Raw genomic sequence first — 18,165 nt, forward strand, 5'->3', positions numbered from 1 at the left:
CTGGGGTCTACCTCTTAAATCGCTCACTAATTTCCTCTAAGAAGTTGGGCCTTAAAAACTCTGAAAGCCCACCTAGATGTTTATAACTGTGCTCAGACTTCTGTCAAAGCCAGCATTGCTTTGATAGGGTCTTGTAGGACTCAACTTCTTTCCATGCTCCAGAATTTGCTATTATCAATTATATTTATTACATAAATAAAATACTAAATGATGATGGGTGACTCAAATGCTGATTTTCCATAGGCTCCTAGAAGAGCCACTATTGAATATGACATTCCGCTTGCATCTGACCAAAGATTTAGCCAGTAAGCATTTCACTGGCTAAAAAGAGTACGTTCAATTGTCTGGTTCAATGCTATTAAAGAATGGTTGAGTAGTTAAGGCAGCCCCCCCTCCAATTTTTTTGGACCCACAACAAAGTTTCTGATCAGTAGCTGGCTGCTTTGGTATCTACCTGTCATGTCTTTGGATTTTATTTAGGCTACATCTTATTTAGCTAAACCCTTTGTTTCAATTTGATTAGATATGCAGCATCTCTTTAATAAGGGGTTGTCTAATTCAGCTAATTGCTGGTGATGCAATACAGCTAGGGATGTGTGACAAATCTGATAGGAGGTAAAAATCCAATGGAATTTTCTCATCTTGGTTTTGTAAGTTCCATTGCAACATCCTTGCACCAATGCAACCTGACATGAGTTGATCCAGCATATGGACTTCTATTTTTCTTTAAAGGGCATGACTTTGCACATTGGAAAAAGTAGGAAAATTTTGCAAAACAAAAAAAATCAGGCTTTTGCTCTGTAATTCGTGCAGACTGCATAATTGGATAAAATTGCAGAGCAGAGGACTAAATTTTGCAGAGATCTGGAATTTAACTGTCAGAAATTACAGGGTGGCCAAACTGGAGCATGTGCCTATGCAATGAAAGGAGGATGCTTTTATGTTAAATGAAACAACAAGAACAACTCAAATGTAATGAGGTGCCTTCAGTCTGAACAATTTATACAATTTGTGCAATTTACACCATAGGTTCAAATTCAGATAGATGCATGCTGTTCTTTGCTCCAAATCTGCATAAATATTTTGAGCAATTTTTCAGAAGTTGAAAACAAAATTAGATGCAGCCCACTTTTTTCTTGAACTAGATTTTTCTGTATTCACTTCAGGTTTCCAAAACAACAGACGTCTCTTTGCAAAATAGATCTTTACTGCCATTTCATAGCTAACAAGTTACAGCAAATGAAAGACAAGTTGCTATGCACGAACAAAGCAATTAGTTGAACCCAGAGTGGAAGCTACTTCTGACAATCCTCCTTTTCAGTAATGTTGGGAGTCAACCGATAGGTGGGTCCCCCTGGAGAAGGGCTAGCTTCTGAGACCTATACAAGCCCTCTAACTGAATAGCTCTTCTAACCTGACATGGTGTAATGCGGTCAGGAACCAGACGGGCCATAGGCTCATCTTCCTCCATTGTCCCCTTCCTTCTCTTCCAAGCCCTGTCTGCCCTCATGGTCTATGTAAGAAGCTGAGCGCAGCAGCCTTGAGCCAGCCTCACCTTCCCCTGCCCCTTCAGTTCTCCCCATCATCTCCTAGTCTGCACAGTCCTTATCAGTGCAACCCTGACCTTGGAAAGTGCACCAAGAATAACTGTCTAGTCCAGTGGTTCCCAAACTATGTGGAACCCTAGGGTTCCACAAAAGTCTTGTAGGGGTTCTGCAAAAAATCTCAAAATCAAATTTAAAACAGATTTGAAAAAGAAACTGGATTATCAGTTGGCATCCAAGCTGCAAACAAAGAAATGCATCATGTAATTTGGTTTCTAGTGCTCTATTGCATAGTGTTGAGAATAAGCAAAAGAATTCATCTGGGATATTATTCATTCATTATATTTAAAATGTTTTCTCTTTATTTCCAAACCAACTATATTACACAGAGCACTCAGGCAATAGGAGCAAATGAAAGAAGGAAGAACGTTGTGGGTTCACAATGCTTAGTAAAAATAAGGAATTGAGTTAGGAAAAAAATGCCTTCAGAAAGGTTCCATGACCAAAAAAGTCTGGGAACTGTTGATCTAGTTTATTCCCAACAGTTTTAGCCACTGCGCTGCAAATTAGAGGAAAGTCCATTGAGCTCAAACAGAACAAGTTTCCAGTGTCACGCATCTCTAAATACAGCCAATATTTCTCTTAAACAAGTTTTGGCACTGTTCCGTAGTACCCTTTTTGATAGGAGATTATTATACAAATACATTTTGCATTAGAACATTCTTTAATATTTATTGACATATGTGCTCTTTTAATTCATTTGTTAATTCCCATGAAGCAGGAAATTAACATATGGAAGGTGAAATGGATGGTCTGTGCTCTTTTGACTACTAGAAGATTGATATACAATATCAACAGTGGAAGGATAAGCACTCACACCTCTTATAATGCTACTGAGGACCTTTCAGAACCTTCAATGTGGGTAGAATAAAGACACCACATTCTAAGAGATACCTATTTAAACATTTGGACCACTTTTATTGAAGCCTATGCATGACTGCTAGAAAGTTGATTGTATTTTTTACAAATTCATATACATGCTTTTAAAAACCTTGAAAAAATAACGAGGATATAAAAGTTGTATATCCATCTATGGGAACTTTGCTGCTTATGGGTGCTGCATGCAGGATTTAGTGCATTTATTAGAAATGTCAACAAAGACATAGTTGGTGGACAATAGGTATGGAATAGTTGACACAAAATCTACATTTTCAGATTACACACTGCAGACAGAACTATCAGACACCAAAAAATTAGATAGATTCTTTTTACTCCCTCTTACTACTTATACCAACTAGAATATTTTATCTTTCATGATTATATTTTGGACACACTAATCTCCAACAAACATGGAAGACAGTAGAGGAGTAATTGTGGTATCCAGATTAGTTAGTGGGAAGGAGAACAATTCTCCTTTTTAAAAATGACACCACTAGGTCAGCCTACCAGTTTGGACTTCTCACTATAAAAGTAACAACACATTGTAACAGTAGGTGAAGCCAGTGTGTTGAACAGCCCTCGATGCTAGGGAATGTAGCTGAAGTATAGGTAAGTAAGTCAGTTTGATTTAAAATTCTTCTGTGGACACATAAAAGCTCTGCTGCAGAATTTATGGAAAAGGGTATGAGAGGTGTTCTGGCACAGTCTAAGTCAGGTACTCCTACAGGAAAACTTGGATTGCTTACTATCCTGCTCTTTAGTAAGCAAAGAATACATCAACCATTTGGTGTGATGATCTAAGAAAGGAATGGAAAGTAACCTGTACCTTTCCCAAACAGTAGCTGCCCTAGAATAACCTCAGTGCAGTCATACCTTGTGAAACAGTACGAGTCCTAAATTAAAAATTAGGTCATAAACTTAAAATGTGGATGTAACATGGATGCATGCTATTACTGTATTTTAATTTTATGTATTGTGAGCCGTCCTGAGATGCCAAGGAATGGCATACAAAAGTTTTAAATAAATAATAAATAAATACCACTATATATTAGTATTCTCAGAGAGGAAGACACTTCTACTTCGCAAGGTTTTCTTCAAGTCCTTGAGCCCACACAATGTTGCATTTTATAAAATGGACATCTGTGTTTAATTATACCTGATTATTTTTTACAGCCAGGTAGAAAACCATAATAATAAATTACAGTTTTCAGATACAAAATAAGTTACAATGAATTCTGACAAATCTAAACAAATTTTGGGAATGACTGAAAGTGGATATATCTTTCCTGGTATTTCACAGCATAAGCACCTAAATGCTAATAATCACATTTGATTAATACTTTTACCTCTGATTTTTCATGCATTCATAAGATTAGCCTGGAATTGTCAATATTGCAAGTGAATGCTAACTAACTAATTTCACTAAAGTTTGTTAATACGTTAATTGGATTCAGAAAATAGGACAACCCATCATGGGTAAGAAGCCATGCTACTTTGTTATGTCATCCAAATCCAGGTCACTTCAGCTATATGGTTTGTTTTGTATTTCATACAAGCCGCTGAAAATATGTGGCTAGCATGTGGTATGGGTTGTTTTACCTTTTGACATCTGACAGGGGAAGGCAAACTGAAACAGACCAAACTTTGGGGTTCTCTCTGGGTCAGTGTCCAGGGTGGAACCTGCTGCATCCTGACAAGAGGTACTCCTCAGGACATTGCCTAGGTGAGTTGTCTAATTTGGACCTGAAAAAGTGTGTATCTCCGCATTGAGCCAGTCCAAATAAGTGGAAAAACACATACAACAATTGTGCATATTGGGAATGTAAATAATATTTTGAAGACATGCTGGCCAACCAGTGACAGCTGCCCCAATGTGCTGCTTGATGCTTCAGAAAGACTATCCCTTTCTGGAAACAGGGAGGGAAAAGATGAGGGGAAAAAAACTACAGAAAGCACCAAAATACCTCACAATCATGGGAGGGAGGAAACTAGTCAGTGTTGCCACTGGCTGGAAGACTGGAAAGGAAGGGGTGAACAACCTATGATGACAAAATTTGCCTGTCAGTCTGGATGTTTCCAATCCTTGTGCTAAACAGTGTTATCCATTCCAATAAGTACAGCAAAACATTTTGTTTTATTAAATAATATAAAATAATTAGGAAGAGGAGGATGGCAGGCCTGTGATAACAAGATGGGGTGTAGTACAGTTGATATCACTAGATTTTAAATTTAATGTTATAATACTAAATTACACAGACATTTAAGTTGTCAACCATCCAAATGGTTCTCTATGAGTTGAAAGTGTGGAAATGTAAACAAAATATAAAAGGAAGTACATCCGGCAGTGCTAACATCAAGTAATACACTTTCCCTCACTGTGAAGCCAATCTTACATGTTCCTAGATCCCTCCCTCCCATGTATGTGTAGCACACAGCACTTAGAAATGTGGCTGGCTGAGAAGATTAAGAATCTGCACAGTCAAATGGGTAATTATACAGCTAATTGTTCCGTTGCTGGAAATAATTATCATTAAATTCACTGGGGACCAAAAATAGTTCCATTATGTTATGCATTTTACTTTGAACTTAACTGACCTGTTATTCTCAGTTCACACACCACATTCATACCAACCCTGACCACTTGCAATACACAGGTCAATATGTGACTGAAGCACCTTTCCTCTGGAATTTACATAATTAATCAAAGAAGAAGAGATATCTTCATCTTTTCTTTGTTGCAGCTTGAGAATCACACTTCCCTGAGACCAAATGAATGAAGATCCTGAACTTCAATTGTGAATAATACCTGAGCTTAATTTTACATAAACCACTTACACAGGACCTAAATAAATAAATACATGAGGGCAGTATATATAGATTGCTATATATAGGGAGATTATGAATTTAGTGAAAATATTAACATCTTATTTCTAATTTGTATGAAAAGAGGAAGTGAGGCCTACTATAGAGTGTAGCTTACTCTTGAGTAACGGTGCAGAGGACTACAGCCTAGGTGAATCAAGATTGCTGGGAAATTTTCTATTCTGTCATAGAAACTAAGTTAGAAATTATGAGAATTAAAACAACCACCACCAAACTACTGCAGACACAAGGCCATTAAACAATGATGTGACAGACATAACTAGTGATCTACCAGATCATGTTCTAAAGTTTACTATTAAGGAGGAGGATAGACCCAGCATCATGCTATCCAAAGTTTAAACCATTTCTTTTACCTTAAACTATGTTTATGGACTATAGGCACAATAAACAAAACCCTCCCTTTAGACCTCTCTGCTTTCAAGATGACAAGCTATCTTACTGGTTTTGCCTTATATATACCACCACTGGGTAATTGTGTACCTTTAGGGTTAAGGCTTCTAACCATAGTTGAAACTGTAGCTGTTATTCCTATATTAAATGTACATGGAAAATACAGTATAGGGTTGCTATCCAAAACTGTAGCTTGGGTTCATTTGTCTGTCAATTGGAAAAGGCTAATATTGCATATGCAACTTGGTGATCCACAACAGGACTATAAAAGGACTATAAACATGAGGGTTGTAACACAGAGCTACATAAGAAAGTCAAACTGAAATTCATGTAAGCAAAGATAATCTTTAAAATTTCAGATAGGCTTCATACTATTCCTCAAATATCTTGTTTGGTTTAGAGAAGACAATGATCACATTAAAAACAGTGACATAAAAACCATCTTCAAAATTCTAGGGAGAAGATATCTGTGCATATACATGCATACATGCTTGATTTATGGACATAAGATAGATCACAAGGTGCACATGTCTTAATTTAATATAATTTCACACAGTGGATACAAACATCTTAAATCTACTTTTACACAGTTGGAAGACATTTATTAGAAATTATGTGCCAAGTGTACCAATATGCCATATTGAGTCATTGCCTAAACAAAATGGAGAAGTTTGGTAATAAGGAGATTAGAATCCGCAGGTTTTTAGTTATAATTTAATGTTTCTATTAGCAAAAGAGAGGGATAGAGACAATCTACAACAGTTATAAAAGTTACTTGTATTCCTTCACTAATGTGTAATAATATGTTCAAAAACAAACATTCTCAGTTTTCTTGTACCACAGTAGTTAGATTAAGTATAATCAGCATTACTTAAATGTATCACAGTATGCAAATTTTAAATAATACAAATGCACCAGTGCACATTTGATTAATGCATTATATGCCATATTATCCAGCTTTTGTGGTAAGCCAGTTGCTGCATTTTACATATACCTGCATATCTATGAACATAGTTCTGTTTATTCATTCTGGTTATTCAACTATAGCATGTAATATCTCTTTCTTAATTTGGAAACAAGAAAACAGGAAAAAGAAAGAACAGATTACAAACACTATGGCGACGTTAATATTTTGTAACAGATTGTTCATGGAATAAAGTACAGTGGATGTTGCATATTGGCCCACAGATATTCTGTAACAGGCATTTAAGTACACCATATAGTCAGCTTTCCCCCAAGTCTAAAATGTTTTTGTTTATTTTATTAGGATACTGTTAGACCATAATATCAGATATCTATAATCACAGGTACAATCTCACTTGCCATGCAGTCTCTTCAGATGCCAATCTATATAGTAAAATTTTAATTGCACATCTCTTCTAGATATCAATACATCCCAATTATGTTGCTGAGATGTCTATGTCAATATAGCTACTGATAACCTGTAACAAGTTTCAATTACAATTTATTAACTCCAGGTGCACATAATCATGTAATAGTTTTATGAAATGACACAATAAAGGATTATGCCTTCTTTAAAAGGAGGTTTTGACACTATTGTTTCTAAAATAGGCAGAGCCCCAAATGTACAAATTAAATTGTAAACCCCTATATTTAGATGTCATTTTTTATTTAATAACAGTGTAGCTACTATTATAAATGTTTCTTATAACATAGGCACATTCAGCATGGTTAATATATAAGAACTGCCACTATCATTCATGAAACTAAGGCCAGCAGGGAATCTTTCAAGTGCACACTTAGAATATGAAATGAGTAGTATTGCTGTAGACTGAGGCCAAAATCCAGCACATGTATTTAAGGCCCACTGAATTTAGTGGGTCTTCAGCATACACAGTTCTGGACTGGACTGGGACTAGTAATATTTTCTCTTGGAAAACTTTCAAGTAGAACTCAAGCTACAGTCTTCAGACCTATGGATGGTCAGCTTGTATATTCCCTCCCCCCACCTCTGTGTGTGTGTGTCTGTGTGTGTGTGTGTGTATATAACAAAACATAATAAAATTACATTGCAAAAGATTATTTGGATTATACATAAGCAGGTACTCCTCTAGCAAGCTGGGAAATTCATACCTTTGATAATAAGCTTCAGTTGCCTCTGGACTATGATGTTTGGCATGTGTTCTTTTGATGAGTTTCTGAAAAACAACAACAGAGCTTTAAAATATGCCAAAGAAAAATCCAACCAGAAATTACGAATGCTCAAGAAAACCCTGAAATCCTATACTAATACCCAGAAATTATTTTTTCATTTATGTATAGATTGAAGCATGTTCTGACTGTACTGTAAAACAGCATATATGTAAAAGGCAGTAAGGTCATAGTAATTGAATCTAAATAAGTTTGCTGAGGGTTACAGAGGGCAGAGAAAAACTTGTTCTCTCTTTCAACCTTTATATTAATTTCCCTTCAAATCAATTCCATCCAAGTCCTCTGCACTCTAGTTTTACAATTCAATTGGCATTTTTAACCAGGAAGAACATTGCTTAAAAACAACTTATTTGAAAACTACAAAAAGTAATTCCATTGAGACTTGCCACTTGACTGACACCTGTCATCTCATGATAAATGACTCCATTTTCTGCCTCTCTTGCCTTCTGCCACTCCGGCAATGGTCATTTATCATCATCTCTGTCAGCCATGGAAAGCAGCACTGACAGTGCAAGTCAGCAAACATTTAGCACATGGAACCACGCAACACAGGGAAATTATTATTGTCAGAATAATAATGGTTTAGCATAATTTATTACAGGTCCACCAAATAAGCAAAGGCTAGATGTTATTAGACAGATGGATGGGTAGGCTTGGCAGCCATCCACTGAGACTCAGGCGGTGCTTGATGTGGAAAGGGGAACATCCTCCAAACCAATCAGAAAGCTGGCAGTTCAATTACAAAGAAATAAAGGGACATTCATCATTCAATTAGGCACCTGTCAACCCTCACAAAGGAGAAAACTTCTAACCTGGTACTCCTGGGAGAAGATGCTCAGCAGAGTGGACTGCGATTGACTGGAACAAATAAAAGAAGGACAAAGTTAATTACTGGAGTGCACTGCAAAGAAACAAAAGAGAAAGGAGCTTCAAAGGTAGGCCTGCTGCCCTGTAATCTAACAGAACATGAAAACAAGTGTGGAAAAGTTGTTCCAGATGAACACCTCAGACAAAGGCTTCCTACTGCTAGGTCAAGGAAAGACTGAGAAAAAGAGTTTATGAGGAAGGGAAGAGGGGAAAATGTAGCAAGTGTTTCAAAGTAAGCTTACATGTTGCTTTGACAATTTGTTTCTAGCTTCGGAACCCACAAAATGGGATACCGGTAGCATACACTGAAGTTGGGAAAGAAAACAAAGCAGATTTACATTAACAGTTGATGGAGCTAAATTCCATTAGCCATAGGAAGCATACTGATTGTTCACTGGCAACATATTGAAATTCATTTTGTTAGCAGCAAGGGAACCTCTTCAGTAGCTGTCTCATATTCAGGGAAGAAACTTAGCTCTCTGTCAGAAACAGCATATGGGACCACTGTAACATTCCTACTAAAACTGATGTGCTTTGAAAATAGAAACTTTCACAGCAGGAAGCTGAGATTCCCTGGAGTCGGTCATTTCCAAAGGCTGCCATAAGCTTCATTCATTTAAAGCTCCACTCAATGTCAAACACCTGGCAATGAAGCAACCTGGAAAACATTCTCCCCCAAGAGAGATTTTTTTCCTTTCTCTGAATAGTTAACATTTAGAAACAGGACAAGATTTTTCCCTCCCTCAGAAAAGGCAATCAGTACTGCACTGCTACTGTTTTCATTTGTCTTCTATGTATATATCTTCCCCATCACATCTTGAATACAATTAATTGCTTCTGATATATTTTACTTCTAGATACAAATTACTGTTTCAGTAAATTGACTGCATAGTACAAAAAGTAAAATGAATAATTTAACATTTTCCCTTTTATAAATGTGGTTTCCCATTATTATTATTATTATTATAAATTGTTACATTCAGAAAACATCACACATACACCATTGAATTTATTTCAGGGTTCATGTTTAAAAATCCTGACTAGAGACAAGAGTGACATTATTATCCTAAATTCTTTTATCCGTATTATCCTAATTTCATTTTGGGCTCTCTATGGAACCTTAGCAAAGTATTCTGGAACAATATATTTTATTAACAATAAACCAGAAGATTTCCTGGGTTTGTAAGGAATTTTGAGATAGAAATTAACCCAGATTGAGAAAAATTCTCACAGTAAAGGATTTAGTTTTGCCTAGCCTGCCCGCGTAGAGGACAGAGGGAATTACTCCGTAGCAATTGGTAGAAACCTTTCACAGCAGGCTGCACACAGCCACCAGGCTGGACATGCAACTTCTCAGCGAGGACATGCATTGCAAGCAAGCAAGCAAGCTCTTTCTGACTCCCCTACAAGGCCTGCATGCAGGATTCTATTTGTGCTTTGCGGTAGCCTGTGCACTGGATGTAGCATGCTTTGCAAGTGTTGGCACTGTTTTTAGATAACTGCTTTATAAGTTAGAGAAATGGTATCTGTTTGCCCAAATGCAATATTTTATTGCAAATACTTCTTGAAACATATATGAAACAGCTAGATTCTATTAGCTGAACTGAACACACGGACATGGGGAAGATTCATACTGTGGCCTGCCCTTTTACCCATCCTCTGCTCCCAAATCAATTTTGGGAAAGGGCAAGGGGAAGATGGAATTGCTGAAAGTCACCTTCTCCCACTTGTATTAGCAGAAACAACCAAGGGATCCAACCCCGTACATTTAAGGAATCACATCTCTGATTGCTTCTTCATGCTTTTTTCACCTCATGTTTTGGACTACAAAGCCCATCATCCTCAGCCAGAATGGCCCTTTCCACTTTTGGTAATAAATTAGTCCACATCAACACTTTTTAAAATATTACTATTGCTCTGTTAAGTGGGACAGCATGAAATACATTTTGTTTGCATCGGCCTCTGACTGAGCACAGACATTAATGGACTTCTGCAGATATGCTGGCAGAGCAAACCCTTCAGAGGCTTAATATGCTGAAGTAACTGCAAACTGTTCTTTCTTGGAGCTGGTGAAGAATCACTTTAGATGGGGCAGTAGGTTAGACAAATAATTCAGCACTAACACTGCAATAAGAAACCTGCATGGAAGAATGGAACTAAATGGCTCTACCTCAAGGAAAAACACACAGTAACAAACTAATATGCTTCGTACTAATCAGTGAGGGGATTCTATTAGTCATAACAAAGCTAATTTTATAATGCCATTTTAATTGTTGCTGGCAGGCCTAAGCCACTCTTCTTCAAATTTAAACTCAATTTTTGTATTCCTCTTTATTAAAAAAAAATCCAGCCTTGTAATAGAATATCACAGCTCTTTAAATGCTGTGCCAGAGACCAACAAAGAATTGACTCACTGTTCCCTTTCAGTTCCTTCTTTCTTCCTGTAAGAAGGCCTAACCAATCCCACTAAGCTCCACCTCAGCTTGGAAGAAGTATCCATGCAGTAATGTCACTGGTTACTGCTACACCAAAACTGGAAGGCAAACTTCTAACACTGTCTTATGATCAGCTGTCTTAGATATCATTTATTGTTCCTTAAGCAAATACATGATTTTGCATTTAAGGCTCATAACGTTCCTCTATTTTGTATTCAGTTTCTTGGTCTAGTTACTTGTTTCTGGGCCTTATTTGTTTTAGAGAAATGTATGGTGAAGCAGAAAACTGTGAATTCAAAAATGGGGTTGAGCTTCAGAAATTAAACCCTACCTCTACCTTGAACTTAGCTTCTTGAACACTGTATCACTATTTAGTATACTAGATTTAACATCGATCATGGCAACCATTTTACCAATAGGCAAGCCCTTTCTTGGCAACCATTCTGTGAAATTGCTCAGACACTCTCTCAAAATTATACATGTGTCCACCAAATAAAAAATGCTGGGGATTCCAGAACACACAAAGAAGATGCATATTAAGACCAAGCCACTGAGGAATTCAAGTCCCATGGCAATGAACCATTCTGAGAAGTAGTCTAGAAGTCAGTATTTCAGATGTTGAAAAAAACAACAGTTATCATGTGGAGAGGGGAAACGTGCTAATCCAACCCACCTTCCTGTAGCTTTATCTGAAAAGAAAGACCTCTTGTATCTACTAGGTCCTCCATGCAATCCATAACAGAGATTTTTTTCCTAATGTCTGCATATAGCTTAAGTGAACACCAGCATACTATATTGTTTTCATCCTTCTCCAGTTAAACTAGTGACCAACAACATTCTGAACAAGCCATTGCTTCTGAAACATCAAGAATACAGTGTAATAAATAATCCAAGAAGCTAGCAATATGGGCAACAACAGTGCAAGTTTTCTGCTCTCCAGCAAGAGGTTTCCTGTTCTCCAGCCAGTGAATCAGGTATTGTTGGAAAACAGCACTCATGTAATACAGTGTTCCTGAATCCCAAGCACTGCAGATAAACCAAAAGGATCGGGATGAAAAAAAACACACTGAGAGATTATGGTAAACCAAATGAGCCACATTCCCATGTTAGTTCTAAAAGCAGATAATCCTTCAAAGCCTATAAAGTATGCAATCTCCTAAGCTAAACAATAACGGAAATAGGTCTACACAGGGTTGGCCAAGCTCGAAACATTTCACTGTCTAAACCTGAGCAACACAAGGCACTCCCTATCCTCAAGTCAAGACGCATAGAATCCAAGTCTGGTCAAGTTATTTTGACACTTCTCAGGCTCCTGGCTGACAGGGGAACCTATCTGCGGGGGGGGGGGGGGGGGATGGATTCCTCAGCAAACCCCACTTCCACAGAAAAAATGGGCAGCATTACAAAAAAGTGTCACTTAACGTCTCAAAGAACCCTTTATATAGTCAATATCAAAGCCAAAATACATATGCAGTATCATTTTGCAATTCTTCTACAGAGATTAATAATGAGATAAATTTATTTAATTGTATATTTAGTGCACTCTATCTTCCAGGTATAAGCTAAAAGAATGAAAACTGTTGTAAGAAAACAAAATTCATAATACATTCTCACTCTCTCCAATGTATGTTCAATAAAACTAGAAAAATGTGTGTGACAACCTGATGCTTATCTTGTGTAGTACAAGGACAGCTTTATGATAAAACTCTGCAGGGAATAAAGACTACTTGAGAAGAGTCATCATTCCTATGACCTTGACACTCGAGTTGGTCTAACAACTTCTATACAATTTAGTGACGTGTGAGAACAGATGATGGTGCAATATACAGAAATGGCAACATTTAAAATTCATAGTAGCACAAGGCCATTACTTTTCCCACTGGGCCACTTGAACTTTAATAATGGCTGACCTGGTTGGCCAATACTTTCTAAAAGGAGACAGAGGGAAATTGCCAGTAGAAGATACTGCTCAAATGATTTTTCATTTAAAAACATTTAACAAGATACTCTAAAACTGAGGCACCCGTTCTTTCTGAAGAGTATTCATTTTTTCCAGAGTCTTTTTCTTATGATTGAATGCATTTTAGACTCTCTTATTATTAAATCTTAAAAATGAAGATTAAATACTGTGCTGAGATAAGAAAGTTATGCTCATATATACTAGCCTTTGGGCCACATGGAATGACTGAAACTAACATTCAACAATGGTAGCAATACAACAAATTGTAAAGGGTTCTAACAGAGATGAAAGGCACAGACTATGAATGTGGCCATTGTTTACAAGGGAAAAGAAAAATTTCATACAGCTACCTACCTGCTGTGCACACAATTCTACTCATATTTATGCATCTTCAACAAGAGAGCTCTTCTAAATATGGACAGGGCCAAATCAAGAGTAGCAAATTCACCTTTTTTCAGTAGATGTTGCACAGCACCACTTTATCCAAGTAAAAGGTCCTGCCAGACAAACCTTGTGGAATTCTATGACAAGGTTTCGAGATGGCTAGATGGAGGGGATGCAGTGGATGTGGTATACCTGGATTTCAGCAAGGCCTTTGACAAAGTGCCCCATGATATCCTGGTGGAGAAACTGAGGAGTTTTGGGATACACCAAAGCACTGTCCGGTGGATTAGGGCATGGTTGACTGACCAAAAGCAGAAAGTAACCATTAGCGGGGAATCATCAGGATGGTGGCCAGTGACAAGTGGGGTCCCTCAGGGCTCTGTGCTGGGGCCGATCCTGTTTAATCTTTTCATTAACGACATGGAAGAAGGGGTGAACAGTCAAATTCGCAGACGACACTAAAACTGGAGCAGTGGCCACAACTGAGGAGCAGGTACTCCAGATCCAAAAGGATCTGGACAGACTATGGAAGTGGGCAGGAGACAACAGGATGGTGTTCAATGTGGATAAGTGCAAGGTCTTGCACTTGGGGCATCGGAATAGCTGTCATAAGTACAGGTTAGGTGACAAGTGGCTGGAGAGCAGCATTGTGAAAGGGACCTCGGGGTACTGGTTGACTGCAGGCTAAACATGAGTCAGCAGTGTGATGCGGTGGTCAAGAGGCCGAACGCCACCCTTGGTGGCATAGCCAGAAGTGTGGCTTCTAGATCAAGAGAGGTATTACTACCACTCTACACGACTCCGGTGCATCCGCAACTGGAGTATTGTGTTCAGTTTTGGGCCCCTCATTACAGAAAGGATATAGCCAGGTTGAAGTCAGTGCAGTGTAGGGCCACAAGGTTGGTGGCCAGTTTGCAGGGGATGCCATATGAGGCGAGACTGAGGGAACTGGGTCTCTTCAGCCTGGAGAAGAGGAGACTCAGAGGGGATATGTTGGCGACATACAGGTATGTGAGGGGATGTCACATGGAGATGGGTAGAGACCTCCCCTGCAGAGGAAGGCAGGACACACTCCAATGGAGCAAAGCTCAGGGAGCCAAGGTTCCATTTGGATGCCAGGAAGCACTTCCTGACCGTCAGGACCCGAGGGTGTGGAATGGGCTTCCACAAGAGGTCATTGAGGCCCCATCGGTGCGGGTGTTCAAGGATAGGCTGGACATCCACATGGTGGGCATGTCGTGAGCGGAGCCGGCTGGTGCCGGAGGTCAGACTAGATGGCCCGGGAGACCCCTTCTGACTTGCGCTGTTTCTATGTTTCTAAATAATATCTGCCACATGTAAATAGATGTATAGACAGTACCTCCTGCCCTGTATCTTTACAGCAGGTAGCTCTGTCAGTGAACTCATTAAATTGCCCTTATCACCAATAAAAGGATTGGTACTGTTGTCACAATAGGATTCACAGCCTGGATTTGCTGAGTATCACTTTGCTTTCCTCAGTAGAACAGCATGCAGTCATTTTATTTCTATAGTATTTAACATAACAGAAGACATCACCTATTAGCTTCTGAGCCATGTTTAAGATTATGCTTGTTGACATACAAAGCTCTAAATGACTTGAGATCAGGATATCTAGCTATCTTTCCTTATATATACAAAGTTGACCCCTGAAATTTTCTGAGGAGGCTGCACTGGTTGATCCACAGCAAACAAAAGGTAAAAAGGTAGCAGTTTGTCTGCAAGCTTTCTCAATGGTGGCACCCACCCACCCTTTTATTTGGAACACTCTCCTATGTGTGGCTTGAGAGGCAGAAACAGTGGCAAACTTTAAATTCTCCCTGAAAACATGCTTATCCATACATATTTTCTGGTTGAGTGGCTGTTTTAGTCCTGTTGCTGTTTGTCTAATAACATCATGATGCCATAACAAGTACTGAAATGCTTTATTCTTTTATTATATTGACTGGATTCATATCACAAAACAACCCATTGTGGCTATTTATTTCTTAGATTTATACCCCGCTTAAAAAAACCAAACAAACTCAAAGTGGCTCTCATGAATCTTCTCATCCTTCTCTGTTTTATCCCCATAATAACAACCCCTGTGAGGTAGGTTGGGCCGAGAGTCTGTGACTGGTCCAAAGTCACCCACTTGGCTCCATGGATGAGTGGGGACTAGAACCCTGATCATCTGAGTTTCAGTCCCACACTCTTTACCATTACACCACAGTAATGGCTGTGGCTCTCCTATAAACACAATGAATTGTTGTGTCATCCAGACCCAGGAAAGCAATTTTATTGTGCTTGGCACAATCAGCTAACAAGTCATATTGGCAAGACTGGCCAGACCCCCTGCCATTCTGTATGAACTTCGGCATGCTTTCTCCACTGCTGTCCCTCCTCCAATGTCCAAGCTGCACTTCAGAGCAACCATTGCTAGTTAAGTGCCAAACAAAAAAAGGGGGAATGTCCCAGAAAAACTGCATACATGTATTTGTAATTTTTTTCATCTTACATCTGGCCCTTATGGCTCTACAATATGTATAATCTTGCTTGGTAAGTATTCTTGTATGTTTCAGCTCTCAAGGAAGTCCTGAGTAGGTATCAAACAAGATAACTGATAAGGTGAAGCAGCATGTTCGTTAAGTTTATTATTTATTAATTTAAAGCTTTTTTAATACCATGTGACTACAACAAGTTGCACACAGTTTCCAAGGAACATTTGCAAAGTTGTCAATTAAAAAGTAATATCAAAGGTGGACAAAGCAAACAAGAAAGTGAAATAAAAAGAGAAGACAGTTTCTTCCCCTTAGTAAATGCCATTATCTCAATTTTAAGTATAATGTCTCCATCATTTTAACAGTTTCCCAAGTCTTCTCCAGAAAGGGGCAGATTTTATTTTTTAAAAACATTTATATGCCGTCCCTTACGTATAGCATCTCAGGACAGCTTACAATCATTAAAATCAAAATATGATAAAACAATTCAGTAAAATAAATTAAACCAAAAGCGACTGTTAAAACATTAAGATACTAATTTTTAAAATAATGATTGAATAAAAAGGTTTTGACCTGGTGCTGAAAAGAATATAAGCTCGGCACCAGGCAAACCTCTCCGGGGAAAGCATTCCACAATCTGGGTGCCACCACAGGGAAGGCCCTAGTCCAAGTAGATGTTCTTTTTACCTCCTTCAGGGAAGGTTCCCGGAGCAGGGCCTCTTCTGCAGATCTTAAGGGATGTGAGAGCATATAAAGAAGGAGATGTTCCTTCAGGTATCCCGGTCCCAACCATTCAGGACTTTATAGGTCAAAACCAGCACCTTCAATTGGTCCTGGATTTCAACTGGAAGCCAGTGGAGCTGGTAGAGAACCGGCATTATGTGAGAATAACAACCGGTCCCAGTCAGCAGCCTGGATGCTCTGTTCTGTACAGAGTATCTGGACCATTTTCAAGGGCAGCCCCACATAGAGCGTGTTACAGTAATCCAACCAGGAGGTTACCAGAGCATGAATCACCATTGCTAGGCAGTGTTCATCCAGATAAGGATGTAGCTGAAGGACCAGCCAAAGGTGTAGGAAAGCACTCCTCACCACCGCTGCCACCTGGGATTCCAGTGACAGCTCTGGGTCAAGGAGTACTCCCAAGCTGCAGACCCTGTCCTTTAGAGGGAGTGCTACCCCATCCAGAACAAGGTCAAAATCATTTACCTGAAACCTCAATCTGCCCATCAACAGGACTTCCATCTTATCTGGATTGAAGCTCAGTTTATTGGCCCTCATCCAGTCCATTACCTCGGCCAGGCATCGGTTCAGTACAGCCACTGCCTCATCTGGAGTAGATGTAAATGAGAGGTAGAGCTAGGTGTCATCAGCATAGTGGTGACTCCATAACCAAACCTCCTGATGACCTCTCCCAGCGGTTTCATGTAGATGTTAAAAAGCATGAGGGACAAAATAGAGCCCTGCGGAACCCCATGGCAAAGCTGCCATGGCGCAGAGCTAAAGTCGCCCAGTACCACCTTCTGGAATTGGCCGGCCAGATAGGAGTGGAACCACTGCCAAGCAGAGCCTCCTACTCCTAACCTGGTCAGCCTATCCAGAAGGATACCATGGTCAATGATATTGAAAGCCGCTGAGGTTCAGGAGAACCAACAAGGATGCACTCCCCCTGTACAGGTCATTGTACAGAGCGACTAATGCAGATTTAGTACCATAACCAGGTCTGAAGCCTGACTGAAATGGGTCCAGATAATCCGTTTCATCCAAGAGTGCTTGGAGTTGTCCTGCCACCACCCACTCTAATACCTTGCCCAAAAATGGAATCTTGGCCTCCGGTCTAAAATTGGCAGCCACCTCTGGGTCCAGAGACGGCTCCTTCAGAAGAGGCCAGATCACCGCCTCCTTCAGGGACCCGGCCCTCCCTCAGTGAGGCATCAATAACCTCCTGGACTCAGGGACCAATCCTGTGACTGACTTCTTTAAGTAGCCAAAAGGGGAAGGGTCAAGAAAACAGGTGGTAGGACATACCATTCCAAGCACCTTGTCCACATCATCAGGCTGCAATAACTGAAACTCATCCAATAATGATGGAC

At 39.2% G+C, this 18,165-nt stretch overlaps 1 protein-coding gene across 3 annotated transcripts in view; it reads right to left on the reverse strand.

The window, feature by feature from the left end:
* CDIN1 (CDAN1 interacting nuclease 1) overlaps window positions 1-18,165 on the reverse strand; it is a 175,495-nt gene that overhangs the window by 117,067 nt on the left and 40,263 nt on the right. For 2 of the 3 annotated variants that reach the window (XM_044436870.1, XM_044436871.1), the window contains exons 2-3: window positions 8,741-8,786; window positions 7,851-7,915 (exon numbers count right to left, since the gene is read on the reverse strand). In XM_044436870.1, the coding sequence (XP_044292805.1) occupies window positions 7,851-7,915; window positions 8,741-8,786 (111 nt within the window). Of the gene's footprint in view, window positions 1-7,850; window positions 7,916-8,740; window positions 8,787-18,165 lie in introns of those variants that run through there. The other variant, XM_044436872.1, reaches the window with a different exon arrangement.

This window comes from Varanus komodoensis, unplaced genomic scaffold (assembly GCF_004798865.1).
Source record: "Varanus komodoensis strain SLA01 unplaced genomic scaffold, ASM479886v1 scaffold3, whole genome shotgun sequence".
Taxonomy (NCBI): Eukaryota; Metazoa; Chordata; class Lepidosauria; order Squamata; family Varanidae; genus Varanus; species Varanus komodoensis.